This window comes from Camelus ferus, chromosome 13 (assembly GCF_009834535.1).
Source record: "Camelus ferus isolate YT-003-E chromosome 13, BCGSAC_Cfer_1.0, whole genome shotgun sequence".
In the NCBI taxonomy this organism is placed as follows: Eukaryota; Metazoa; Chordata; class Mammalia; order Artiodactyla; family Camelidae; genus Camelus; species Camelus ferus.
Window position 1 is genome coordinate 3,878,240 of NC_045708.1, and position 27,541 is coordinate 3,905,780.

A 27,541-nucleotide genomic window follows, 5' to 3' on the forward strand; every position below is an offset into this window, starting at 1 on the left:
AGAACCCAGGACCTTGCGCTTGCTAGGCACACACTCTACCACCGAGCTACACCCTCCCCACCGAATTCTAAGTTCTGATGCTGAACAGGAAGGACACTGCTAGGGGACATCTGCCACGTGTGCCCCTAATGATCCGGCCAAAGAAGAAGCGACAGCTGATTACTGTGGCACCGAAAGCAAAGCAGCAACACGGAAAAGGATGGAAAAGGATGCTCTCCTGCTGTGTGGCTGGCCGGCTTTCTCAAGCAAAATGCTTTGCATTTCAGGAAGAAGAGGGACCCAGATCCACACCTGCCCCCAGCTGGAGGAGCTGCTGAGAGGACCATGTTGGCAGGAGGAAACCAGTCCTGGGACAGGTGTCAGCAGGGTCTGGACCAGGGAGGCAGGACTGCACAGCCAGCCGAGGACGGGCAGGAGGGGCTGAGGTTCTGGACAGTTCACAGTGCCTGGGGTTCCAGGATTGTAACCAGACCGCAGCTCCTGCCCTGCCGTCCGGATGGACAGGAAGCCACTCTTTGGAGCCTTAGCTGCAGAGAGTGTGTTTTCAGAAACAGAGATTCTTAGAAAGTGAGAACTGGAAGGAATGGGGTCATCTCCTGACGCACCTCTCAGCCTCACGATGAACTGGTCCCAAACCGCCTTCACCCACTCGCCTTTGACCCCGAGACCGAAGATCCTCCAAAGGGGGGAACACGCCTCCCTCGTCTCCCTGCTTCCCCTCAGCCGAGGGCTTGACACCCCACCCACCACGCAGCAGGGGCTCCACGTAAATGAGATCTCAAAACTGGAGAGGAGCACCTGTGACTTATTCTGCAGGTTTCAGTGAAATCAACCCCTCCTACAGGTGCCACCGCCCCACGGAAACCGAGCCGACAAGGGCGTCTGGGTGGGAGGCAGCACCCCGCACCTCGTCCCGCCCGTGTGTCACCTGTCCCTGTCCCCCCCCCCCCCCGGGCCTGCCCTGTCTGCCCCTGCCTCTTCCTTCAGGTCCTGTGTGGTCCCCTGGCCTCGGGATCCCAGGCCAGCTGCTGCACATCCGTGTGGAGGACGTGCTGTAGGAGAAGGGTCGCCTCCGGATGTCTCGGGCGGGGCAGTGACCATGTCCTAGGGCCCCACAAAGGGCCGGCACACAGGAGGGGCTCACCAGGTGCTCACTGAGTCAGGGAGCCGTCACCACGGGTTCCCACACCAGGTGCATGCACAGCCACCTCTTCTGGGTGGGGCTGGCCCACTGTGGCCCCCATCGGCTCTGTGGCCCTTTTCCCACACAGGGACCATCTTCACTCTCCAGTCCCTTCCCCCAGCATGTGGCGGGTCTGCTCTGTGAGAGGCCCTGCTCTCAGGGCAGGCATGCGGCTGGGAGCCTTCGGAACAGTGCCCCAGCCCGTGAGCCTCTGTCCTGGGGTGCTGGGAGACACAGAAGCATCCATCCAGGAGTGGCAGTGAGCAGGTCGGGATGGGGGCTATTTTACAGAAGTGGTCAGAAAAGGCCCTTTTCCTTTTCTCCAGAGACCTGAGGACAGAGGGGCAGCTATGCTGTTGTTTGGGGACCACAATCCAGGCAGAGGGAAGAGCAGGTGGAAGTGGGCCCTGCCATGTCCCCCAACCCCAACCCACCCCGTGTCCTGGGAATCTGGAGGCCTTGGAGGGAAGAAATGGCACAAACAAAAAGCCTGGGCTTCTGTTTGGGCTCAGACAGGAGCCACCGTGGGGTCTGAGCAGGCCAGGCCTGATCTGCCTTCAGCGACCTCAGAGACCAAATAAGAGGCCATTTCTGTGGTAACTCATAGACCCAGAGGCGGTGAGAACTCAGATCCTGATGTTTTGAAGGAAGAGCCCAAAGGACTGGCTGACAGATGAGATGGAGAGCCTTTAACAGAGGGCCAAGCCACCGATGACCGCAGGAATTCCAGCTGGACAACCAGAATGATGGCCTGGCCGCCACCATGGGGCTGGGGAGCAGGGAGGCTGGGAAGAACAAGGGAGCTCCGTGTCTGACATTGATCGGAGAGCCCCATCAGCCGTCCCAGGACCCGTCCTGGAGAAGCAGCTGGCGTCCGAGGCAGGGGTGCAGCTGGGGCTATAAACACCGAACCACCAGCCTAGGCTGGCGTGAGACAGATGAGTCACGGGGGGGAGGGAGTGCAGGGGACAAGGACGGGGCCCCAGACACCTACTGCAGGGAGGGAAAGGAAGGAAGGCAGGATAGCACAGGGATTGGGGGGGGGCCATGGGCCTTGGGGAGCAGGGAGTGAGGCGTGGGGTGGGGGTGAGGGGGCTGATGAACTGTGACGCCAGACCTGCCCACTGGCTTTGGCAAAGGCGGGTCAGAGATGACCTTGCCTGGAGGCAGGTGTCTAGGGCAGGGTCCAGAGAGGACGACGAGAGGGACCAGACGGAGGGATGGGATGGACGGCGTGCAGACACTCCCTGAGGCACCGAGCAGAGAGTGCCGGTCAGTGCCAGGGCGGGTCAGGCAGAGAGATGTGGGCTCCCCTGCAGGAGCGTGGCCACCACGGGGCCCTGTGAGGTGCGGGGCAGAGTGGGAAAGTGCCCTGCCCACCAACCTGGGCCCAACCTGGCAGCTTGATCTGAGAACACCGGAGCCATGTGCCCATGATTCTAACAGAGAAAAAGCTGCCAAGGGCTCAGGACACAGCCACCTGGTGGTGTCAACTCAGACCACCTTTCCAAAAGACTTCTTTCGTTCACTTGATGGACATTCACCAAGTTCCTTCTCGGCACAAGGTGCTCTGCAGAGCACCATGGGAGAGAGGCGAGGAAGGATAAGAAAGACGGGGGTCTCCCGGAAACCAGCGCCAGAGACCACAACCAGCACAAGAGGCAGAGAGAGGAGCAGTCGAGACATGTGTCGTGGCTTCCCCTGGGAGGCAGGGGCTCAGGAAGCAGCAGGAGGAGATTCGCGGTGGGCAGGCAGGAACGGGCGGAGGTGGGAGGACGTGGATGAAGAAGAGAGAGTCCAAGGCGGGCAAGCAAGAGGCATGCTGAGGGAGCGTCGCAGGGCGAGCGCAGGGGGCTGTGAGCCCCGGAGGGAGCAGGGGCCCGTGGTTTGAGAACCGTGAGAGCCACGGGCAGAGCTGTGCTTGGCCGAGACCGAGCCGGCTGTGAGGGGCGGATCAGGGAGGGGAGACCCTAGAGGTGGGGGCCCCAGGACTTGGCAACCAAGGCGGGGGTGGGTGGACAGGCTCCGTGGTCAGAGCGGGGGACCAGGGTGGGGACAGTACGGAGAGCAGGGGCCTGGGGCCTGAGGACAGGGGTGCTCAGGCCTGCTGCCGCCCAAGTCCTCCTCCTTCCTCCTTCCTCCTCCTTCCTGTGGGGAGTTTGTTACTCTTCTCCCAGTTCCAGCGCTTGGGTGTTGTGAACTTTCCTAAGTGTCACAAGCTCCAAGCTCCCTGCTTTTTCTCTGAGAACGCCTTCAGCCGCACCCCTGGCTTTGATAAGAAGCACTTCCCCTTTCATTATTTTCTAGCTAATCTCTAAGACCAGCCTTCGCTCCTCCTTTGACCAGGAGTTATCTGGAGGAGTGGTTCCTAACTTCTAGGTGGTTAAGTTCTCCTTACGGACACTTCGGGTTAATGGGTCCCACGACGGGGAATTAACAATTAAAATGCTCTTTGTGGTCACATGCACAATCATATTTCACAAAGTCCCCACTGGATATGAGACAAAAGCATGTGTTCTCCGTGGAGCAGAACATTTTCTCTCTCTGCATCTGTAAATAAAACTAATAAACTAAATGCAATTGAAACTACAACAACAGCTAACTTATTAAGTACTTCCCACATGCTGGCTGCTCTCCCTGTGTTATGTCAGTTAATTCTCCTCCCAGGACCCCTTAAAGGAGAGGAAGGTGTTCGGCCCAGGAAGGTTCTGTGAGGGCGGCTGTAGTACACAGTGCCGGGGGCGCCGTTCACACAACGGCTTCAGGAGTCAGGAGAACGGGCAAGTGGGGAAACCAAGAGAAGGCAGGTCCCGGGGCCAGTAGCCCAATGAAGATGCCCTCGGGCCACTGGGGAGGCACTGGAATGGGGTATAAAAAGCCTGTTGCCAGGAGGAGGAGGTCACAAGGGCCGCGGGGCCGGGGGAGTCACGGGGAGAAGAGAAGGAGAGAGGGGGGAGGGGAGGGGGGAGAAGGGGTGCGGTGGGAGGAGCCATCGAGAGTCAGGAGACCCCCCAGGCATGCTCCCCTCGTGTGGGGAGGACCTGTGGGGAGCATGTCAACACGCAGACACCAGGCGCTGGTGTCTCCGCCAGGCCGCTCGGATGCCGCCACAGTGCAGAGGACCGTGGATTCGGCGAGTGTGGGGGCCTCCAGGGACGGCAGGGGCAGTGGTGCCCAATGTGCATGAGAAGAGGCCAAAGCCCAAATGAAGGGCCAGCACAAAAGGAGGAACAAAGAGACAGCAGCAGAGGAAGGAACCCTGTGACAGAGAGACACAGACACCTGGCAGAAATGCAGGTTCTCAGGCCCCTCCCAGACCTACAGACACTTGGCGTGCTCAGAGCACTGGGGGTGGGGCCCAGCAATCTGGAGCAGAGGCTCTGGAGAGAGAGCTGGTTCGCCGGAGCATTAAGCAGTGGAAGGGGGGGCGGTGACAGAACATGTGAGAAAGTCCCAGAAACTGCAGACCAAACAACCTGTTATTCAGAAAAGCATGTTCAGTAATGGAAGATCAGGGAAGATCGGCCCCTGGGGCCAGAGGCTCGAATGAGCAGTGACCACAGCCAGAGGCGCGGCCAGAGGGCGGGGGGAGAGAATCTCCACTCCCTGATTTCTTCCAGACGCTGGAAGATCCTCAGCAGTGCCATTCTCAGACAGGAAACGTTTTCATGTGTGAAGTTCAGAAAAATGACTATTGCGCCCCCAAAACATTAGTTCTCTTCTTTTGTGGTCACTCTAGTGTAACAGACACATCTGCCCAGCTGGACTTGCCCCGCCAGCAGACTGGCCACAGGATGAGAGCACAAGGGGAGGCGGTTTCCTGGGTGTGCCCTCTGCCGTCCTCTGGGCTGGGACACTGAGGCAAGTGATGAGGCCGCGTGTGCCACACAAAGTGGCAGGGATGGCAGGGCAGATGGAGCCTGGGTCCCCCGCACCACGGAGCAGCCAGATCAGCCCTGATCTCCACAACTGCGTCATTACCCAGGACACAATACTAGTCTCTTATTGAAGCCACTGTCTGGGGCCTTCATCACAGCAGCTGAACCTTCATCTGGTTCACACATGACCTCTTGCCGGAAGCCACTGAAGGATGCTTTCCACCAAAATTAGCAAAGAGGAAAGTCGAAGACCCGTGGATCAAGACAACCAACTGAGGTGAGAAGCAAAGGATGTCCCAGGAGAGCACGTGAGAACAGGCGCAGAAAAGCGCTCCAATCCGGAGGGGTGGGGTGGAGAGTGGATGTCTCCGGGGAAACACTGGCCCACAACTGTCTGCCAGGCAAAACTTCCTAGAGCTGCTGGAGAGGGGCAGGGACTTCAAAGAATATTCAAAGGGAGTGGAGCACAGGGCAACAGCGAGTGACACCAGCGATGAGTCGTGGTGCCCTACTCAGCCCAGCACTGAATGCCGTGCACGTGGGGGGACGGATCTATCCAGGGCACTGAGTCACGCACCAGAAGCAGCAGCCAGAGCTGCTGGGAGGGGGATGGGGGAGTGAGGAAGGACAAGAGGTAGCTGGGTTTCTCAAAAGCCATTTTGGACCATTTCCACAGAATACTTTGGCTTAAAATAATTAATTAAAAAAATTTAAATGTGCCAAAGAAAAATCCACGGCAGCTGAAAGTTCAGAAGTGAGAAATTCACACTGGAGACTCCCTGGGGTCCACCCTCACCCAAGGGCTGGCCACAGCGGTCCTCGACTCCGGGAGCAGCAACGCCCCCTCTCAGGCTGGGAAACCCACACAGAAAAAGCAGAGGGCCAGGCAAGGAGAGCCCCAGAGGAAAGGAATCAGAGCAAAGAGCATCTCAGGGGCTAACAAGGAAGGAGGGAGCAAGACCTTGACGAAGATGAATCAAAGGCACAGACACAGAACCAACCCCACCTTTTTACTGAACCACAAAAGTCATGCTTCGTGATCAAGTTAAAATTCGACTCAAAACACACATTAGGAAACAAACATACCTGAAAACACAAACAATGAAAAGCGACTTTTCTATTTCAGGCAAGCTTTTGTAAAATTATTGTTCATTTTATATGCTGCTACCTTACTGAATTTTTAATTATCTGAGTTATTTTTATCATGCAATCTCTGGGGTTCACTGAGCCATCTGCAAAGACAGGTAGCTTTACTTCTTTTCTGCCAATTTCTGTGCCTTTATTTTACATTTTAGTGTTTCAAAATTTTTATTTATTTATTTAGTGGGGGGAGGTAACTGGGTAAATTTATTTATTTTAATGGAGGCACTGGGGATTGAACCCAGGACCTCATAGCATGCTAAGCATGCGCTCTACTACTGAGCTATGTCCTCCCTCCTTCCTGTGTCTTTATTTTTTCCCTCCTGTTTTACTGCAGTGGCTAAAATCTCCAAACCAATGTTAATTAGCAGGGAGACGTGGGTGCCCCTGCCTCATCCCTGCCCTCAGGGGAAGATGCTCTCAGCGCCCCTTGGAGTAAGATGCTGACTTTAGGGCTTTTATCACATTCGAGAAGTGCAGTCAATTCCTACTCTGACCGAGTGTTTTTATCAGGGATAGGTGTCCAGACGAGACTGCAAGAAGAGCCTCAACACCCCCACAGATAACCGGAGGGGTTCACCCCTTTCAGCGGCGCCACCTGCAATGGGGGAGGTGGGGGAGGGGTGAGCAGGTGGGACTTGATCTTTTTTGGGCTGAGATCCCAGGACTGCCCGGGGGGAGAAAGAGACGGCTGCACACGGATGCACTCAGGCTCAGGGAAGGCGAAGCCAAAAGCCAGGCCAGCGTTCCTGCTCGGCAGCCCTTAAACTCAGAACCGCGGAGAGGCGGCCGGCTCCTCTGCCTACGCATCGAACGGCGTCCTCTGGTTCCTCTTCACTGCCTGCATCTTTTCTGTTCCCTCAGTGAATTACCGCAGGCTCTGTCCATGCGGCCGGGAGAGGGAGTCCTGGATTCCACCTGTGATTTCCAACCCGTCCCAGTGCACCTGTCACCAGCTCAGCGTTGCCAAGATCTGTGGTGGGTGTGTGTGTTTTAAGTGGCAGACAGGAGCTAGTCCTCAAGATGAAGATTACCCAAGGTGAGAAAATCACAGAAAATAAGACGGGGGAACAGTTTTTCAAAGACACATACACGGTGTAGAATTACTGAGTGAAAGCCAAACTAGCATCCACCTCAGTTCACCACTTTCTCCCGAGACCGGCACCTGCTGAATTACAGTTCAGAGAAGACTTTCGTGCAAATGACTTAGCTACCACTCTTGCCGACATATTCTCTCTACAGGAAAATATGATAAAACCACAGTTCTCAGTGTCTTCAGCACGGTGTTTATTTTGTTCCTTCGCACCTGGCGAGTTACTAGCACTACAAGAGATGATTAGGTTTGGTAAAGTTATTAGGCATGATTTTTTAAATCATGGGCACAAAGCCCTGATGAAAACAGGCACTAAATATCGTAAAGCCATCGTGAACACTTCTTTAACACGCATTAAAAAACATGCCTGTTTCGAATGCAGCCACGCAGGCTCCGTAAATGAACACGACACGCTGTAGGTTTTCAGGGGTTCCAATAATTCTCCCACTCCCTGTGTTTCACTGACGCCCCTTAGCATGTGAGGAAACAAGACCGAACTTAGAAGTGTAGACTTTTTACCAAGAAGACAGCGATGATGAAAATGTCAGTTAGTGAACTTCCAACATTTAGACTAAGCAAGCAAAAATTCTAGCACAGAGTTCTGCAAATTTCAGGTAGAATGAAGCTCGGTGAGGCTCAAAGACACTTCTCAGCAGTTACAGAAACCCAGCCTTCGGATGGGTAGGCCCCCAAGAAGGAGCTGCCCTCCACTTCCCTGAGGGAGCCAAGGGCTGGTGAAGAACAAGCCAGCGTGTGAGGCCAAGGCTGCTCTCAGAGTAGAAAGATGCTCTGACTGTCACAGCATTCAGGGGCCTGGAAAGTGCTGTCTATTATAAAGAAAGCTTCCTCCAGGTGGGACTAAGTTAATCAGATCTAAGGGCCAGCATTTAGTCGAAAGAGGGAAGCAATCATGAAATTGAGAAAAGAAATACACTAAAGAGGATTAGCTAAAAAAAGAAACAAACTTCAAAAGTATATCTCAAATCGAGGCCCATTCTCTGATTCTGACAAGCCCAGGGCCCATTATCCCAAGCTTTGGAATCTGAGCCTGACCTGCACCTCTTGTTCACAGGACAAACTTCTACAAAGCACCTCATTGACTATGTGAAACCCCGGAGCCCACACAAAGAATAAGATTGAGCCCTGCTCCTGAAGCATCCCCCCGATAGAAGTATGAATGTAATCTCGCACAGAGTGGTACCAATTGAGCTGGGTTTTGAAGGATGAATAGGAGTTTACTGAATGGAGAAGAAATGAGAGCTTGGCATTCCAGGCAATTGGAAATAAATGAAGAATGCAAATGAATAGCATTGTGCAAGTGTCTTGTCATGCCTGGGGAATGATGAACTGCTCGGGACACCCAGAGGAGTGGTGCCCAAACTCCCACCACCCACACACCACCATCACAACTCTGCCATCACCTATACCACTTAACGACTTTCCCCCTTATGTTTTCCTTTAAATCGACTTGTTTTTTAAAGTTAACTTTAACCTCAACTGAGATGATAATATCCATTAAATTATGGGTTTGATGTGCTACCTATACTCTTCCTAAATCACAGAAAAGTAACTACACACCATTAAAGTAGAAAGTGTCCCTCTGTGAACCTGGAGCTAAGTCCCCTTGTGTCCCAGCCGTGGTTCCCAAGCTGGGAACTCAGAGGCCTGTGCTGTCTGAGGTGCAAGGAAGGAAGGAATACATGCAAACACCAGGGGCGAAAACATGTTTAATTAACCACTTTTGTAGTGGGTCACACTATTACTCCCTGGTGACTTCACTGTCCCCAAAAGGCTCTGCCCCGACCCACGGGCAGCCGCTAAACACCTCGTAGCCACGGGCTCCCAGGGTCGCGTGTGACCCTCCGTGAGGACAGTCATCCATCTGACTTTCATTTCCAATTTTAAAAACAGGCGCCGACAGGGTTTTGCTAATTTATTATGCAGCCTCTTAAAAGTTTAAATTTCTATTTCATTAAACACAAGAGCCTCAACTGGGTCAGACGGCAGCCCGGCTTCCTGGGGGATTCACAAGGAACCAGCGAACAGGATGAGGAAAGCGAGTCACTTATTCTTACCTCCGTGCACAAAGCCGTGCAGGGTGCAGTCGGAAGGCCCCACCAGGTGGATCAGGCTGGACTGGCTGTAGCTGACCGTGTTCGGCTCTGGAATTGCAAAGGAGAGAGATTAGACCTTGGGATTGCAGGGTCCGACAGTGCTGTCCCGATGATGTTCTGCGCGGTCACCAAAGGCATCCGACTGCCATCACCTCGGATGGGATTTCTCTAAGGAAAACAGTGGTCTCAAAATGCTCCAGTCTACGAGGGGGAAGGCTTTCGAGGATTAATCAGTCACTCTGTTAGTAGGTCATGACATTTCTCCCTGGGGACACCCGTGTCCCCAGCGACACCCTGCCCCACAAGCAGCCACTGCACACCTCCTGGCCATAAGCCCCCAGGCTTGCATGTAACTCCCTGGGGTCATAGGATACACTCACCCATCTGACTTTCATTCCCAATTTTGTAAACAGGTGCTGACAATATTTTAGCAATTTATTATGCAATCACTCAAAAGCTTATATTTCTACTTCATTACACACCATGGTAGGTGGAGACTCAGAACCTGACAGAGACATCGCAGATGTGGCACCCAGGCCCTACCCCGGACCCCATTCTGGGACTCCTGCCAGCCCTCAGTCCTGTCTCGGCCCAGGAGACACAGCACCGAAAGGTCTGCTGGCATTTCCCCTCCCTCCAGGCCAGCCCTCTCGTGTGCCCCATTCATCTTCCCAGAGTGCCAGGTCCCTGGGGACCTCCCTCACCCACTCGTCTGCTGAAATATCTGTATGAGGCTGCACTTATTTTAAAAAAGATGAAATTAAGCCCTGTCTCCAGAAAGCTGACGCGATCCCTCGACACTGACTCCTCTAACAGGTGCGAGTAATGCCAGCGTAGGGTCTCCTAAGCGGACCCCACTGCTGTGCAAAGCCTTCCAGGCAGGGATGACGTCCCTGTGCTTCCTGCCCGGACAACTGGTGCTCAGAAAGGGTGACCCCTCCTGCTCCATCAAGATTAAGCTGCAGAGCTGGCCAGCCCGGGGGGCCCCTGAATGACCAGGACACACTGCAGGTGAAGAAAGGTCCTTCCTATGTTTGTCTGTAGACAGAAAATCTGCAAGAAGTGACATTGCTCAGCAGCCAAGAGCTGGCGGCGTGTGGGGGCTCCCCCCCAGGCGGGGCCTGGGTCTCCTGGGCATCAGCTGTTGCCTCCAAGATGTTGTTGGCACTCTTCCACGTGAGTTCTCAAACGGGGTGGTTGCCTGACGGGGTCAAAATGCTGGAAAACTGGAGTTCAGGAGAGCTGGGGCCTTAAGGATTTACTTCCACACTCCAGACATCTGTTTGTTCTCGAGCCTCACAGCTCAGGGAGAAGCAGACTCAACTTTCGAGCTCGTATGTGAAGGGACATTTGCTCTGAGAGGCCCCGCAGGAAGGAGGGGGAGCGGAGAACCACTCTTCGGGCATCTTGAGATGCTCCCGGCTGTAAGGGCCCTTGGCTGTGTCGGGAGTGAAGAAGTGGCTCCCACTCAGGGGAGAGGGGGGCGCTCCCATTTTCACCCACAGTCAGTTCCCATCTCTGGGGATTCTGGTGACTGGCTTGCTCCCTCCACCTGCTTCCCAGACTCCCCGCGTGTGACCAGCAGGGGCACGCACCGGCTGCCCTGGGAGGTCCCCACTTCTGCCTCGGGCTCTGACACAAGCACCCTCGTGCCAGCAGCCCCTCATGGCATCAGGGGCTGGTGGGCAGCAGCGGAGTGGAGAATTCCCCCCCGAGAGGCCACATTCTGGGGACTCTGCCATCCAGATGTGGGCCTAGCAGGCCTGGTATGGGCCCCTTGGAGCTGGTGCACAAGGGCGCTACCCAAAACCAATCAACAGATGACACAGATGACTCTGGGTGGGGGCACTCAGGTGACACCAAAGGCTCCGGGAGAGGAGCTCCAGGGTCTCCTGGTGTCCCCTGGGACTGCGGTCAGCGCAGGTGACTGAGGGAGGAGATGCTTCCTCTCCCAGCTGCCTCCTGGGTCCAGGGGCATCCACAACGGCCTGAATCACTGAGACCACAATGGGCCTCAGGGGAATGTCACCAGATACGCTGCACAGGATGAGAAGGGGGCCCCAAGAAGGCCTCCAGGACTCTGCCCTGTCTGGTTCCTAATTTCACTCCAAGTGGAAAAGACACCCCTGGAACCCAGGGAGGTGCAGTTAACAGTCCCTGCAGGTCAGGGTGCACCAAGGGCCACACCCACTGCAGCCTCAGCGGTTCCCTGGGGAGACTGGGTGGGGGGCACAGCCCACGGAGACACAGAGGACGCCAGCAATGTCCCTCTGCCGTCACAACCATCACAGAAACCCAGGGCAGTGCTGCCCAGCCCACGACCCCCCTCATCTCAAAGGACTGCCCCCTCAGGCCTCTCTCTGCAAAGCCTACGGGCCGAGAACAAAAAGGCCCCGAGAGCCACGTTGCTTTCTCTGCTTTGTCTTCCGCTCATAAAAGACATCAAAGTAACCATTTTACAGCATGAATGGAAATGAAAAGCCTCAAATTTGGCCCACTCTCAGGAACTGCTCTGACCAGCTAAGAGGCTCGCGTCTGGACAATGATAAAAGAATTTTTTTTTTCATTTCTAACAATGGAAACAGCACAGCAAAATCTCTGTCATGTCAAACAGCTACTTATTCAAATGACAAGCCGCCTGAAATAACTATAACAACCCAGCCAGAGAGAGGCCGCCACTGTCGGGCAGTTACGTTTAAAATTTCAATTAAGCCACGACTGACGATTTAGTGTTCTTAGAACTTGCACTGATGAGCTCTGAACAAGTGAAAACACCAAAATTCTGATGGAAAAAAATACAGCCGCAAACCCAACACCCCTGGCCGAGAACTGCAGCTCACAGGCCTCTGTGGGGTAGACTGTCTGTTGGCTTCACTGTCCCTGACCAGGCACCTCCTGTCCTTGGTCATCCTCAAGGGCCTCTCCCCTGTTCTCCACGTCCTGTTTCTTAGAGGAACCAACGGGAAATGTGAAAGGGAGCTTTGAAGTACAAGGTCAAGGCTCAGAGATCTGGGGGTTACCCGTGATCCATGATCACACACGGGGACTGGATAGGTTCTCAGGTCATTGTCCTTGAGGGTGAGGTGTGACTGGAAGGCAGGACCGGGCAGCCAGTCTCCCGACCCTCCTCCGCGCATGACTGGACCACACTTCCCAGCCTCCACGGCGAGGCTGCTTTCCAGCCACAGGGGCATGAGGAGAAGCGTCTCATGCTGATGGGCGAGCTTCCCGGCCCTTCCCTCCCAGGGTGACCCCAAGAGCTACCTACGAAAGATGCAGTGCGACAAGACCAAAGAGCCTGAATCCCTGAGCCCCTGCCTTCTGGAGGAGGTCCCCCATTAGGACTTTACAGGAAATTAACCTCTACTGAGTTAGGCACCAGGATTATAGGGTTTAAGCAGTTACCGTGACCTTGACTGTTAAGAGTGCCTAAGCTTTGAACCTGCAGCTTCAAAATGATGTAGAGATGTTGAGTTAGGTCCCCGGGGCAGCAACAGACGAGACACTCAACACTGTCCTAGACAGATACAGAACTCTCCTGTGTTTCCAGCCAAGGAAACTGCAGCACAGAAGGGCTAAGTCCCCATGGGCCGGAGCCCAGGTGCTAGCCCAGCAGTGGCCTCCAGAACATACATTCCTCCTCCTGCTCCCTCCCCAGAACAGGATCTGCTGGCCAGAGCCTGGGGATAAGGCTCTCCTACCCAGGGCGAGCCCCTGGACAGGCAGCACCCTGTGGACGGCTCGGAGCTGATCGGCCTGTGGAGGTGGCTGGGCGCTAGCTGACCTCTGGGAGGCAGAGCCCAGGCCCAGCCCAGGAACTAGGGGTGGGTCTGAATTGCCAAGACTCTGGTTGTCCTGGCAGTAGGGACCAGACTTCAAGGTGAACGCTGTTTCAAACCCAAAGGCCAGGAATGAGGCTGGGCTGATTTTGTCATAAACCTGATAGCCCCCAAAACAGATGGTTCAGCCCTATGCCAAATAGTCCCTATGCAGTTAAGGCTGGACAACTACTGGCCATGGATTGAAGAGTTCGAGGTAACTGTATTTTGTCTTGTCAGATGGAGACAACAATAAGAAAAACTGGGCTTTAAAGAGCTGCCAGACTCTCTGAAAAGACACCTGAAAGATGAGGTCAGCCCCTGGTGGGGTTGCTAGGCAACAGCTGCAGAGGCTGAAATCTGGTTCTGGTTTTAAAAGTGACGGAGAGAGGCAGGTCCAGGGGGACTCGTGGGTGGGGGTGGCAAGTTTGGGCCAGGGCAGCCTCACCCCAGGACGGGGGGGGGGGTCTTCCCACAGGAAAGGGCACGACTGTTAGAAGGCCACAGTGACAAGCACACACCCCAGTGTTCAAAAGGACCGCAGAATGGATATACGACTTCCTAAAGAAGTGGCTAAAAGTCAGGCCCTGATCTAACTATCCGAGAAAGACGCACTTCTGTTAGGGCTGGAAAAGCAGAAAGTAAAAGCTTGTAAAAACCTATCACGAAATCTTGAGATTCAGAATGCCATCTTTCATTAGCATCGTTGGACAATAACAGATTCTGAAAAATATCTGTATCAGATTTACAAGCAAATAGAGGATGGCAAACAAAATAATCGCATGAGTGAAGGAATTTAAACTGATCGAAAACCCTGGGTAATTTCAGTTTCTCAGACAGTCAGTCAAAGGAATAAACTGGGATTAGCCTCACGGTTCTCAAAGTCTGAGACTCAGTCTTGGGCCCCAGCTTCCACCCCAAGCCCTCGCCAGCCACCCTTCAAGGAGGGGCGGGTGGGTCCAACCCCTGATGCTGGCCAGAGCCTCTTCCCAGCCCTCCTTGCCGCTTCCAGGCTGACACCGTCTCTCCCCTTCTGTCTCTTACAAGGATACTGGTCATTGGATTTGGGGCCCGCCTGGGTCACGCAGGATGAGATCCTTAACTTCATTACATCTGCAAAGGCCCTTTCTGTGAATAAGGTCACAGTCACAGGGTCCAGGGATTGTGGCACGGACCTGTCCTCTTGCGGGGTCCTCTGTCAACCCAATTCAGCCTCTCTCTCCAGGGAACGCCCCCAGCCCCGAGTCCATGCCTTTCTCGAGCTGTCTCCGCTCCCCTGCGTCCCCCTGCAGGCCTCCATGCCTCTGCCTGACCTGCCTGCTCGCCTGCCCTCCCAAGAGCAGAGCCTGGGCCTGAGGTCGCTGTCTGCCCCCTGTCCCACCAAGGGGAGTGGGATGTGCCCCAGGGCCTGGATAAACTTGGTCATCACAGGACCCCCAGCCTGCCCTGTGGGTTACCCACACCTTTCATTTTTAAAAGATGCCACTACCTCAGGTCTCATTAAAGCAGCAATATTCCATTTATACCCACAAGTAGTTTTCTCGTTGTTTGTTTTGGTGTCTGTTGGAAAGCAGACATGACAAGAACAGTGAAGACACCAACCTAGCAGCTCACTGGCCTTCACTGTGGGCCATGAAGGGGGAACGGAGGGGAGGGGGAAGGTGTTGAGGGGGAAGTTATGACCACAAGATCTGCAGACTCCTACACACACGGACAGATGCTGCCTGAGAAATCTAGTGCACCGGCCGAACGATAGACCCAGGACAGAAAGTCCTGCCCTAATCTGCACACCTGCAGGGCTTCACCAGTCCCCCACGCCAATGCCAAATGTGGGCTGCAGCCAGGAAGGCAGGCGGGCAGCACCAGCGTGCAGGGCCTCCGAGCTGTCGCTGTGTGACCCGCATGGAACACGGACGCCCCACAGGAGAGGCAAAGGGCACACAGCTCGCTCTCCACACGATTAGATGTGGTCACTGTGTGCAGAGGAGGGCGAGGCACGTTGCCAGGAAGCCCGGCGGGAACAGAGGCCGCCGAGCCCCCGCAGGGAGAGTTCTGTTAGGGACTCCGGCGGGAATACCTCCCTGTCCTATTTAGACGTGGACGACACCCACATCCAGGGCCCAGGGCTCCTGTTAAAGCCTTACCAGCCTGGACCTGCAGCCCCAAGGGTGAAGGCTGGAAGGAAGCAGCCCCCCAGGGAGCCAGGCACCCGCAGCCGGGGCTCAGGGTCTATTTACCGAGGCCACGTCTGGGCGGCGGGCAGGGGGAGAATGCTGTGGGAACAGCTGCAGCCGTTTGTGTCTTTTTATGAGCTGGAAATCCCATCATATGCGCACTTCTGGGCGAACTTGGGACAGACAAGAGAGAGCAAATTCTCCATGCCCAGGCGTGCGGAGTCCCTCCCCGCACGGGGTCTCCGGCCGGCACTCCATGGAGCAGACGCCCCGGGCCTCCTGGTGGCCGAGCTACTGGGCTGCACGGTGCGGGGCAGGGCACAGGGCACGGCGCCCGGGGCACACCGGCCCCCAGGAGAGGACACTCGCGAAGTGGCCGCACATCTGCCGACAGAGCCGGCCCCGGCCCCCGCCCCAGCCCTACCTGGGTTCAGGGCGGGCTGGACGATGTCCCCATTCCTCCACTTGGTCTCCATGCGCTCCAGCTTCTGGGCCTCGTAGCGCTTGCGGCCCTCCTCCTCCTGCTCCTGCCGGGAGTACTGCGGGGGCACAGGCAGAGGTCAGGCGCCGGTCCCGCGGCCCTGCCCCTCTGCACGGGGCTGCTCTTCTTTCTCTGATAATTACATTTCATATAAATAAATACCACGCAGTCCTCCCCACTCAAGAGAAGCTGGATCACGTGTTAGGTTTACAACCTCCCTAGAATCATTTTTACGCCCACATGTACATCAAAGTTCTGCCAGGCTGTACTCAAAGTTTACACGTAACAGAGTTTCCTCCTCTCACGGTGCCACCTACCACAATCCATGCGGTGGATCCTACCAGTTCTCCGCTATTAAAGTAATATCATCCAACAATCTCAGCCACTTAGCATTTTACAGCTACCCCATTCTTTCCCAGTCCCTCCCCAGACACAGATCTGCAGGCTCAGGGAGCCCCAGAGGGGCCCAGTCTCCTGCAGACGGGGTGAGGCGCAAGCAGGCCCTGAGTGTCCCCAACACTGGGCAGCCTCGCTCTGCTGACTCCCGGCCAGTCAAACAGGCTGCACATTTGTAAGGAATGTTCACCAAACCTACGACAGCCCCCCTAAAGCTCTCCTAATGGATCACAGGGGTTCTGACCCAAGAAGTTAAAAATGAACACGAAAACTTGGCACAAAACGGGGACTTTCCGAGGGGACAAGGACCCAGTAGGGGCAACACCCCACCCCGGGAGCCGTCAGAGAGGCCCTGGGCAGGGTCCACTTCCCCGGTGCCTTGGCCCTCCGTGCTGACCACTGCTGGCCACTCTCTGGATGAGCTCTGCCCTCTGCCCTTTCACTCACTCCCCCAGCAGCTCTGGCTGAGCCCACAGAGAAGCCACTGGGCCCAGGGCCCCGCGTGTTCCGCTTGCCCCTGCAATTTCAGACCTTCTCGCAAAAGATGGTTTTAAATGTCTTGTTTGTCCTATTCATGGCTCTGCTCCAAAACTGTACAGGTCTGGATACATTCCGTGGCTTAATTACCATTATCTGGGGCTTGAGAACTCATCTCTAAAGGCAGCTGGGTGGTTTGCTCAAAAGAAACAAAGTGTGCTGAGTGTTTAAGTCGCAGTGGACAACTGAGCCTCTTCCTCCATAAATAAACTTCCTTATGCTTGCTGTGCAGAGCCAGGACTCTGAGAGCAGAGCTTGTGCTGGGCCTTTCTAGTATAACTGAAGGATGACCTACGTGTCCTCAAGAAATGCCTTTTAAAGACATTTTCTAAAAAGGGGCCAACCTCCCCGGTCTAATAAACCCTCACGTCCAGCACACCCATGAGGCCTCTGCAGTCACGCGGGGACTGATGGAGGCCCTGGTCCCAACACGGGCCACGAGGAGGAAGAAAAATGCAGCCTCCTCACAAACGCTTCCTGCTGGCTTTAAGTCTGGGGACAGCATTACTAGAGCATTCTAATGATGGGCTGGCACCCAGCTCTCACCCGGAGGCCTCATCAAAACCCGCTGATCTGAAGCAGAGGCAGCTCAGCAGCAGTCTGCGCGAGCCTCTTGATGCAAACTCATGTTCAGACACTGAACAAAACCAGCATCCACTCTCCAAAGGCCACCTCGCCTCTCGGAGGCTGCAGCTGCCCTCCAGCCACCGCAGGGTCTCTTTTTCCACCACGGGGCCACTGAGGTCCCAGTTCCTTGGGGGAAAAGGTGGAGCAAAGTGGCAAAGTCCTCACTGCGTGACACTGAGGGGGGGCAGCTGGGCTTCCTCCAGGGAGATGCACACACATGCTCAACCCATGCACATTCGTTCGTGTGGCAGCAGGGTGGGGAGATGTGTGTTCTGTGTGTGATACCTACGTATGTGTACGAGCGATGCGTGTGATAAACACGTGTGTCACATGTGAGAGACATGTAAGACACACACATAGAGACATACATGTTCTTAAATAAATGACAGCCATCTGTGAAGGGCAGGCTGGATGCCGGCGGCCGAGCACATGAGTAAGAATGCCCCTGGGGCCTGACAGCAGACCTACACGTCAAATCGGCTGAAGGCTTAGCATGTGTGGGGAGAAGGAGGCGCAAATAAACGTGAGCAACGGCTGCAGCTGGGAGCCGTGTGGCTGCTTCCATCCAGAGCTCTCCTTCCGCCGGGCGGAACGCCTCCAACACTTCCCCCTAATGGGGGCAAAGTTGATATTTATGTCTTATCAAACCCAGCTACATGAAAGGAATGGGAAAGCTACTGGGAGCCCCTCCGGGATGGAGGAGGGAGAGCAGGGGACAGAGGGGTGATGGGGAGAGCTTCCCCGTCCCTGCGGGGAGGTGGGGACAGGGAAACAGGGACCACGGAGCCTGCGGCCGCCTGCCCCTCCCCCACTGGCTAAAACCCCACCAGCTCTCAGCACATGGGCCCCAGGGGGCCAGGAGGAAGCACAAGCTAATGTGTTTGGCCCAGGAATCTTCCTCCAGCATCAACCACTCAAGATGTATCATGTGGTGCTGGAACTGGAGACATGGCTTGCTGGAGAGTTCTAAATTTTGTAGCATCTGAAAAGTTAATCAGCTCAATAATCGTGTCTGAGTATTTACATATGATGTGGCTAATTTAACACCGAGTGCTTAGTGGGAAGGATGAAACTGGGAGTGAGTACACTTGTAATTTCTAAAGAGAACAATCACCATGCTCCAGACTCCTGCTTCTTGCGTCTTAAAACCCCTGAGTTAGTGCTGTTGAAAATGATGCAACTTCCATCTCTCCAGCAGAGAAGAGGGGGTGGCAGGGGAGAGACAGAGAGAGACAAAGAGGAAGGGAGAGATGGAGGGGGTCGAGGGGAGAGAGAGAGGTGGTGGGTGGGCTGGACTAAAGGGCAGTGTTCTGGGTTGAACAGTGTCCTGTCAAAATTCCTGTCCACCTGGAACCGGAACGTGGCCTTTTTAAGAACTAGGGCCTGTGCAGGTGAAATGAGTTAAGACACACATGCACGCACGCACAGACACGCACGCGCAGACACGCGCGCACACACACCGCATGCACACACAGGCACGCACACACACGCACGCATACACTGAAGGAAAGCCAGGTGACAACAGAGGGGGAGGCTGGAGATGCAGCCACAGCCAAGGAACCCCTGCAGCCACCAGGAGCTGGACAAGGCAGGAAGGACCCTCCCATAGCCTCCAGAAGGAGCACAGCCCTGCCGACAACTTGACTTCAGACTTCTGGCCTCTAGATTTGGGAGAGAACAAACTCTGTCGTTTTAAGCACCCCAGACTGTCATGGCAGCCCCAGGGAACTCAAATAGGTGGGAAACGTGGGACCCATAGGCTCCACACCCTGGCCCTGAGAGCCCGCTGCTCTCCTCACCTGTGGAGGGACAGGTGGCCCCGACACTGGCTGTCGGCACTACCACCCTGCTCCCACGGTACCAAATGATGGACCACCCACCTGATGCAAGGTCTAAGCACCCTTCCCATTCAATGTGGATAGAGCTCCCATCACCAAGATATTTTGTTAAAAGTCTACAGACTAAATGGCCCAGCAGCCAGCCACCCCACTGGGAAAAGCCCCACCTGGGCCTTGACTCCTGTCTCCGCAGGGGCACAGGCAGGGTGCCCGGTCAGACGCTGAGCTGGCACAGGGAGAGGGCAGGAAGCCAGTCGCAGGAAGTCCCCACTGCCCCAGGTGGCCCAGGGCCACAGGAAGGCGCCCAGGTGGGAGACGGAGCCAGACTCCCACAGGAGGGAAGGGCCTGTCCCTGGGAGTCCCTGTGAGCTGAGGAGGAGGACGGGAGGCGATACTCCATGTGCTTTGTAAGCAAACAGAGCGGGTACCAGTTCCTAACTGTCCGGTCCCCAGTCTTACTATTCTTAGCAACGTATTCTATGTGCGTCTGGCCGAAGGAAGATGCTCCCCGCAGGGCAGACACTGCCGCAGCCGTGGCACAGGTCCCTCCGAGAACTGCTGTCCCTCGAAGGTGGGAGCAGCGCAGCAGGCCTCCAAGGACAGACGATCCCGTGTGTCCTTGAACATCCAGGGACGGGCAGTTACAGGAGGAGGAGCTATCAGGGAAGGAACTAAATCCCTCTCTCAGCCTAATGTTCGCTCTCCAAAAGCCTGCCCCCACCCCCGAGCCGGCCCACAGCGGGGCTGCTGGGCGTGAACACAATGAAATCTTCCCACGCAGAGATGTGTCTGTCCACAGCAAAACTGGAATGAGAGAAACCAAGGATGGAGGGGGTGCCAGCAGGGGGAGAGAGAAGGGGCTGAAACAAATGTCCTCAGGGGCCAAGGTGGGCGGGCAGCCTGGAGGTCCTGGCTCTCCCAGGACTGGTCACCCGGCACAGTCCTGTCACCCGCCTTTCCTCTGGCCAGAGTCTTCCGGGAGGGGTGTCCACGGGCCCAGGCCAGCCTGCGCTCACATTCCCAGCATGAATTACACCTGCACTGAGTGATCCTAGAAGGGATGCGCCCCCCTCCAACCAGCGCTTCCTGCTGGTGGCCCAGTGTGATGCTGCTCTCCTCGGATGCCCCACCACCACTGCCGGCCCCCTGCCCCCTCCCCAGCCCGACGTGGCGAGAAGGGGGAGAGGTCTCCTTACCACGACCGGAGGCACCTCCAGGACCTTGTCCACATTCTTCAGCGACAGGGGCACGTACCATAGGGTGGCCTTATTGGTCAGCTTTTTGGTACCTTCAGAGAAGAAGAACCCATGAGTGATGGCCTGAGAGCCAGCAGGGCATGTCAGGCACAGGGCAGGGGGAGCTGAAACACCACCTCTGGCCCCCACCTCCAAGGCCTTCTTCAGCCGCGAGGTGCAAGTGTGAGCAGAGTGGGGAGAGGAGTGGGCCCCCCAGCGTGGGGAGTCCCCACCCCAGCATGCTGCACCCCCACCAGAGGCTGCTGGAAAGGGTTCAGGTCATGTGGTTTAAGCCTGGGGTTCCTGGGCCTGTTGGCTTTCTAGCACTTTCTAATATGGAAAGCCTACATCTTGAGGGCACCGACTCCAGGCAGGCCTCCAAGGAATCTCCAGAGGGAGAGAGGGAAGACTGTGGGGAGGGGCAGGCAGGCCTCGGCCCCCTCCCTGGGAAGAGTGGGACAAAGCCAGGCTGGGCGCAGTCTCCACCAAGAGATCCCTGCGACGAATTTCACCCAAATTTGAGAAGGCTCTGCTGAGGAACTTGACGTCCTGACGCTCAGAAAGGGAGCGTCCTCTGGCAGATCTGTCCACCTGTCTAAACGCCGCCAAAAGCTCCAGCTGGACAGGGAGCAGTTCATGGAGGTGAAGCTGAGGGTTTGGAGGCAGAGCCCACCCAGGCAGCCAGGGAAGGGGCAGCTCAGCGCTGCTCCTGCCTCCTGGCACTTCCCGAGCGCCCCCTCTTCCAGGTGTGAGGCGCCACACCAGACACATTTGCTGCTGGTGGCTCAGGGCTCCCATCCAGAAGCTTCTGAGCGGAGGGCTGAGAAAGAGCTGTGGATTGCTGACTTCTACTCTGGGATAATGACAGAAAACAGAACCTGCTTTGGGGCACTGAGCCCAGCCTCAGGGCAGAGTGGGGCTGCCAGGGTGGGGGGCCTGTCTGGGCTGAAAATCACGGGCCACAAGAGCGCAGAGATCACGTGGTCCACACCCCTCATTTGCACAGGAGGAGCCTAGGCTCACAGAGTGACTCGGTGCCATTTTAAGTACAGACCTGGGTCTCCCAGGTCCCAGTGATTTCAGGGAAGCATTTGCAAGAGTGCCTTTTAAAAGCTGCCTCTTCAACATGGAAGATCCCCAATGCAGAGGAGAGTGGCAGAATTGGGGGACAGAGAGAGGAAGTGGAGCAGCGGGGAGCAGCTCTCCCTGAAGTGCCCCCAGAACTCATTTCCTACTGGTTCTTCCTGACCTGCCTTCCCGAAGCATACCTGGGCTTCCGTTTCCTGCCCTAAACGCAGCCTCAAGGACCAAGCCAAGCCCCAGCTGGTCACTTAGAAAGAGGGCGAGGCCCTTGGTGCCCAGGCAGCTCCTCAGGCCGGAACGTCCTCCGCCCGGCCCGGCCACGACGGCACCATCAGGACCACAGGCAGATAATACGGAAAAATCTCTTCACTGCACTTTGACTGAGAGTGACTCTGACAACCTGCTTTTGGGAATAAAGATTTCCTGTTTGACTCAGCTAGAGCTGGCCTGACAGGCTGGTTTCCATGGGAACCCTGAGTGGCCCTCCTCCAGACCTAAATGAACACCGTGGAGCCAATGAGGCAAAACACATTAACTGTACTTTCTTTATCATTTAATAAAACCATCAAAAGGCACTGCAGGACTAAAAACATCTATTCTGAAATTTTAAGAGCTCCCAGCTATTTTCTGGAGTGATTCGCGGCAATCACATCCTAGTTAGCTTAATATTTTGACAGTTGCCGGAATGAATGAGCAAACCTTTTCAAAGGTTTGCTCATTCATTCCGCCTGGGCGTGTGCTTGCCTGGCTGCATCACAAAGGTGGCGCGGCCCTGATAGAGGTGGACGCACAGAACAGGGGCCCTGCTTCCTGGGGTCGAGAGACATGCAGACACCTCAGGAGCAGCCCGGGGCTCCACCCTGTCACCTGTTTGTCTGCCCAGCCCAGACTCCCCACCTGTCACAGTCCACCTGCCGGCCCAGCCAGTGTTCACCGAGGGCCTGCTGGCCAGGCCTGCTCCTGGAGACTGAATAGACCAGGAGGCCACACACCCTGCCTTCTAGGGGCTCACATCCTAGTGGACAGGTGGGCAGAGACACATCAAGACAGGAGGGCCTCAAGACCCAGGGTCCCAGAATAGGAGAAGCTCACACAGATCCCAACACAGAAAGACAGAGAGGACAAGGGAGATGCAGACATGACGCTGGGACCCCGAGAGGAAGACCCAGATGAGTAAGAAAGATGGGGCACCCGGCCATCCAGCAGGGGCTCCAGGGCAAGGTGACCAAGACGGGCAGAAAAGCCCCAGCCCTCAGGGCTCCAAGTCTTGCTGCTCCCATCTCGTGGTAAAGCCTGTCTTCTCCCTCGACCTCAGGCCTCCTCCATCTCAAAAGGCTGGGCAGTGTGGGACATCCCTTGCCTTCTCTGAGCCTCTGTCCTCGCACGTGCGCAAGGCCCGCCCCCGCTGTCCCAGGAGGGGGAACGGCGGGGCAGTGCTCCTCGCTGCTCGGGGCAGTTTAGGCTCTGATGCCCATCCTTCAGGGCCAGGGTGGACACTCAGGGGGGCGGGGGAAGCACCCTGACAGCAGGGGTCCTGCCCACGAGGCCCTCTCACCTGCCTCCTGCCCACCCCTGCTCTGCCATGGGAGGGACCCTGCAGAACGGGGCTGGGGCATGTCATTCTAGACCCAGCCCTCTGCTGGCACCTGCTCTCAGCGCAGAGGCCCAAATCTCCCTGATTCATTCACTCATCAATTATGGACGCCATGTCTGTTATGAGCCAGCGGGAGCTGCGGGGAAGGGAGAAGTCGGAGGTCCAGGGCGGGGCTCCTCAGCCCCGCCCTGCACACACCTGGGCCCGTCAATCTGAGGGGCCCGCCTGAGCACCATAGCTTCCGCCAGGACGGCAGCAGCTCAGCCCGACTGAGACAGCCAAAAACGTCCCCTTGAGAACCACCTCTCGAGGGAGGAGCAGGACCCCAGGGATCCCTGCAACACAGAGGAAGTGAGCTCCACTTTGATGCCCGGGAGGTCCCCGTCCCCCCGGCCTCTTGTCCGCACTCGCACATAGTGCGATGCCGCTGTCCATGGGGGTTCCTCCCGGGCTGTGGCCTCAGACACGCCAGAAAGGGGGCTTGGACGCCAGGAATCTACAAAGCAGACCCCAGCTCCATTTTTGAGGTCCCGGGCTCCCGGATACTGGAAAAATCATGATGAGAAAACATGGCTGCTGCAGGCGCGCTCAGCAGCTAAGCGTGAAGCTCAAGTGAAGCAGAGAGCCTCACCCCGCAGCACAGCCCAGGACAGGAGGGCTGGGCACCCAGGTGGGGCACACCACAGGTGGAGGGGGGATGGCAGGGCCCACCCTGCACTGGGCCTTCTCCCGGCGGGCTGCCAGCACCAGGGTGGGAAGTCAGGGCCCTGGGCACCTCTTTCTGTGCCCCAGCCTGAGAGCAGCTTCCAATGCCCCTTTGATGCCAGAGCTGCCTGCCGGATACAGGGTGCGGGCCACGGACGCAGGACACGGGGCACAAGCCCACTGACTGCCCCCCCCCGCACCTGGCCGTGGCTCAGCTGAGTCATCCACTGTGCGTGGTCGGGCCTGCTGCAGTTGCCAAATATTCCAGATGAATAACTGTGCTTCCGGCCTGTGGTGGGGAGAAGCCCGGACGGAGCCCCTTAAAGATCTCTGAGCACAGCCTTCTGTGGCAGCCACCGCCGAGGAGGGGGCATCGGGAGGAGGTGCAAGGACCCAGGCAGCTCCTCCTCTAGAACCAGCATGGACTCTCCTCTGGGGGAGGGGGTTCAACGGGCGGCCTGGGACGAGGAGGTGGGCAGCGAGGGGACCAAGGGGCCTGCCTCCCCCATCAGCAGCCCGGTTATAAAAAGCAGCCAGTGTGAACAGGAGCGACACTCCCCTGCAGCGCCCAGTGGGAGGAAGAAGAGGGGTTTCCATGGTTACCACTTGGAGGAAGGGAATATTCAGATCAAACCAGAGTCAAAGGTTCGCCCAGTGAGCGCCAGCCTAGGCCTGGTTTGTGGGGCCCAGGGAGCAGAGGTGCACCAAGGGCCAGCAGCTCCACTGGGCAGGGGAGGGCAAGGCGGGGGACAGGGGACAGCAGGGGGGCCAGAGTGTGGCACGTGCCCTCGCAGCCAGCTCCTACCGCTCTGCCCAGACCTGCTGGCCTCCGGGCCCCCGGAAGGCAGGGAGGGCAGTGGTTGCACACTGGGCGTGTGATCTTGGGCTTGTTGGCTAACACACCTGTGCCCCCATTTCCCCATCAGCAAAACGGGGAAGCCAGAAGTCCCTGCTCACAGGCAGAGGTGGGAACCGAGGGAGGTCACCCACAGGCAGCGTCAGGACTGCCCAGGAGCAGTCAGCTCTCAGCAGATGTGAGCTGCGAGGGGAAGTTACCTGTGAGGATGTTTTCGGACATCACGTTGACCTGGACCTCCACAGAGTGCTTGGAGGTGTAGGTGATCTCGGCGCTGACGTGCGCCACCTCGCCGATGCACATGGGTGACAGGAAGTCGGTGCGCTCCACCCGGGCCAGGGCGGCCACGCAGCGCTCCTGCAGAGACCGGAGACGGGTCAGCCGGCCCACGGGGCCCACCCTGAACACGCGCCCCCAAAGCGGCCCTTGCTTCTCTCCCACTGTTCAAGTAACACAAGCTATGGCCACCACACATCCCTAAATGCAAAACCAGGAGACAGAGGGCTGCCCGATGGCAATGCCACAAAGCACCCCACACAGGCGAGTCTCTGTGTGGTGGGGCTCCAAGCGACCTTGTTCTCTTTTCTGAAAGATACTACTTGCATAATGAAAAGTGAAAAAAAGCATACATACTCATTATGGAAAATTTGGGAAGCACAGAGAAATAGACAGAGGAGGGAAAATCACTCCCCCATCCAAAGATAACCACGGTTCCTATTTTGGGATCTTTCTTTCCAGGCTTTTTCCCGTAAGGATGGGGGTTTTACTGGTTCACTTGTCTGCCTGGCTCCTTGCTTTGCAGTTTTAGTCGTTTATAGTTGTCAGTCAGACATATAGAGTTGTCATATACAGTCTCACGTAGTTGTGCAAAAGCTAAATGTACACTTTCACAACCTTTTCACTAAAGAGGAAAAATAACCTGCCAGTTTATGACAAGCTCTTAGCAACCACAGTTCTTTCATTTTAATTTGATTTACCCTTCAAATAGGCAACTCATTCTCATGATTCAAAATTCAAACCAAACAAGAGTAGTCGGCCCCAGGACAGCCGCTCATCCCGTGTCCTGGGGCCACCGGAACCCCTTGGTAATGTGATGGACGCAGCCAGTTGGCACAGACGCACGTGGGGTCCAGCCGGGCCCCCTTGGGGACTCGCTCTCTGTGACTGTGAGCGGATCCTCATTCTTTTTCTCGACACTGTCTACGATTGTTTCAGGGTACTCCATTGCAAAAATATTGTTCAATGGTCAGAGAGAACATTCTTCTGTTGTTAGATCTGCAACAACCCTGACTGTTTCTTATTACAAATAACCCTGTAATGAGTATCCTTTTACTTAAATCGTTTTCAGTGCTGGGGACTGTCTCCCGGGTGGACGGGAGTGTGTTCCCAAAGCGCTTCTCAACAGGGCAGAGTGTGTGGTGTGGCCTCCCTGCCTCCCTGCCCCCACACTGAAAGCCAGCTTTTTTTTTTTTTCAGTTTGTATTGAGGTAACACTGATTTATAACATCATGGAAGTTTCACATGTACAATGTTACATTTTTAGTTGTCCTACAGCATGCTCACCACTAAAAACCTAGTTTCCAACTGTCACCAGTGAATCCCTTTACCCATTTTGCCCCCATCCTCCTCCTCCCCTTCCCCTCTGGTAACCTCTCTGTTCTCTGTATCTATGTGTTTGTCTTTGGTTTGTTCTTTTTTTTTTTTTTTTTTTGATTGAAATATAGTCACCTTACTATGTGTCAATTTCTGGTGTACAGCATCATGTTTCAGTCATATGTGTACATACATACTTGTTTTCATGTTCTTTTTCATTATAGGTTACTACAAGGATATACAGGATAAACTTGTTGTTTATCTTATATACAGTAGTTAGTATCTGCAAATCTTGAACTCCCAATTTATCCCTTCCCACCCCCTTTCCCTCATGGTAACCGTAAGTATGTTTACTATGTCTGTGAGTCTGTTTCTGTTTTGTAAATAAGTTCATTTGTGCCTTTTTTTTAAAAGATTCCACATATGAGTGATATCATATGGTATTTTTCTTTCTTTCTGACTTCACTTAGAATGACAATCTCCAGGTCCATGCATGTTGCTGCAAATGACATTGTTTTATTCTTTTTTCTGGCTTAGTATCCCATTGTATAAATATACCACAACTTCTTTATCCAGTCATCTGTTGATGGACATTTAGGTTGCTCCCACATCTTGGCTATTGTAAATAGTACTGCTATGAACATTGGGGTGCATATATCTTTTCAAATTAGAGTTCCCTCCAGATATATGCCCAGGAGTGGGATTGCTGGGTCACATGGTAAGTCTGTTTTTAGTTTTTTGAGGAATCTCCATTACTGTTTTCCATTATGGCTGCACCAAACTACATTCCCACCAGCAGTGTAGGAGGGCTCCCTTTTCTCCACAGCCTCTCCAGCACTTATCATTCGTGGACTTTTGAAAGATGGCCATTATGACTGGTGTGAGGTGATACCTCACTGTAGTTTGATCTGCATTTCTCTGATAATTAGTGATATTAAGCATTTTTTCACGTGCCTATTGGTCATTTGTATGTCTTCATGGGAGAACTGCTCGTTTAGGTCTTTTGCCCATTTTTGGATTGTGTTGTTTGTGTGTGTGTGTTTTATACTCCATCTATGAGTGAAAGCGTGAAGTGTTTGTCTTTCTCCACCTGACTTGTTTCAGTTAGCATCACACCCTCAGGGTCCACCCATGTTGTCACGAATGGCAGGATTTCACCTTATTTTTATGTCTGAGTAATATTCTGGGGGGTGTGT

At 55.3% G+C, this 27,541-nt stretch overlaps 1 protein-coding gene across 5 annotated transcripts in view; it reads right to left on the reverse strand.

The window, feature by feature from the left end:
- The window catches only part of ACOT7 (acyl-CoA thioesterase 7), a 90,576-nt gene that overhangs the window by 35,208 nt on the left and 27,827 nt on the right, over positions 1-27,541 (reverse strand). For all 5 annotated transcript variants that reach the window (XM_032495064.1, XM_014553436.2, XM_032495065.1 and 2 more), the window contains exons 3-6: positions 24,953-25,109; positions 20,476-20,567; positions 15,825-15,939; positions 9,370-9,456 (exon numbers count right to left, since the gene is read on the reverse strand). In XM_032495064.1, the coding sequence (XP_032350955.1) occupies positions 9,370-9,456; positions 15,825-15,939; positions 20,476-20,567; positions 24,953-25,109 (451 nt within the window). The remainder of the gene's footprint in view (positions 1-9,369; positions 9,457-15,824; positions 15,940-20,475; positions 20,568-24,952; positions 25,110-27,541) is intronic.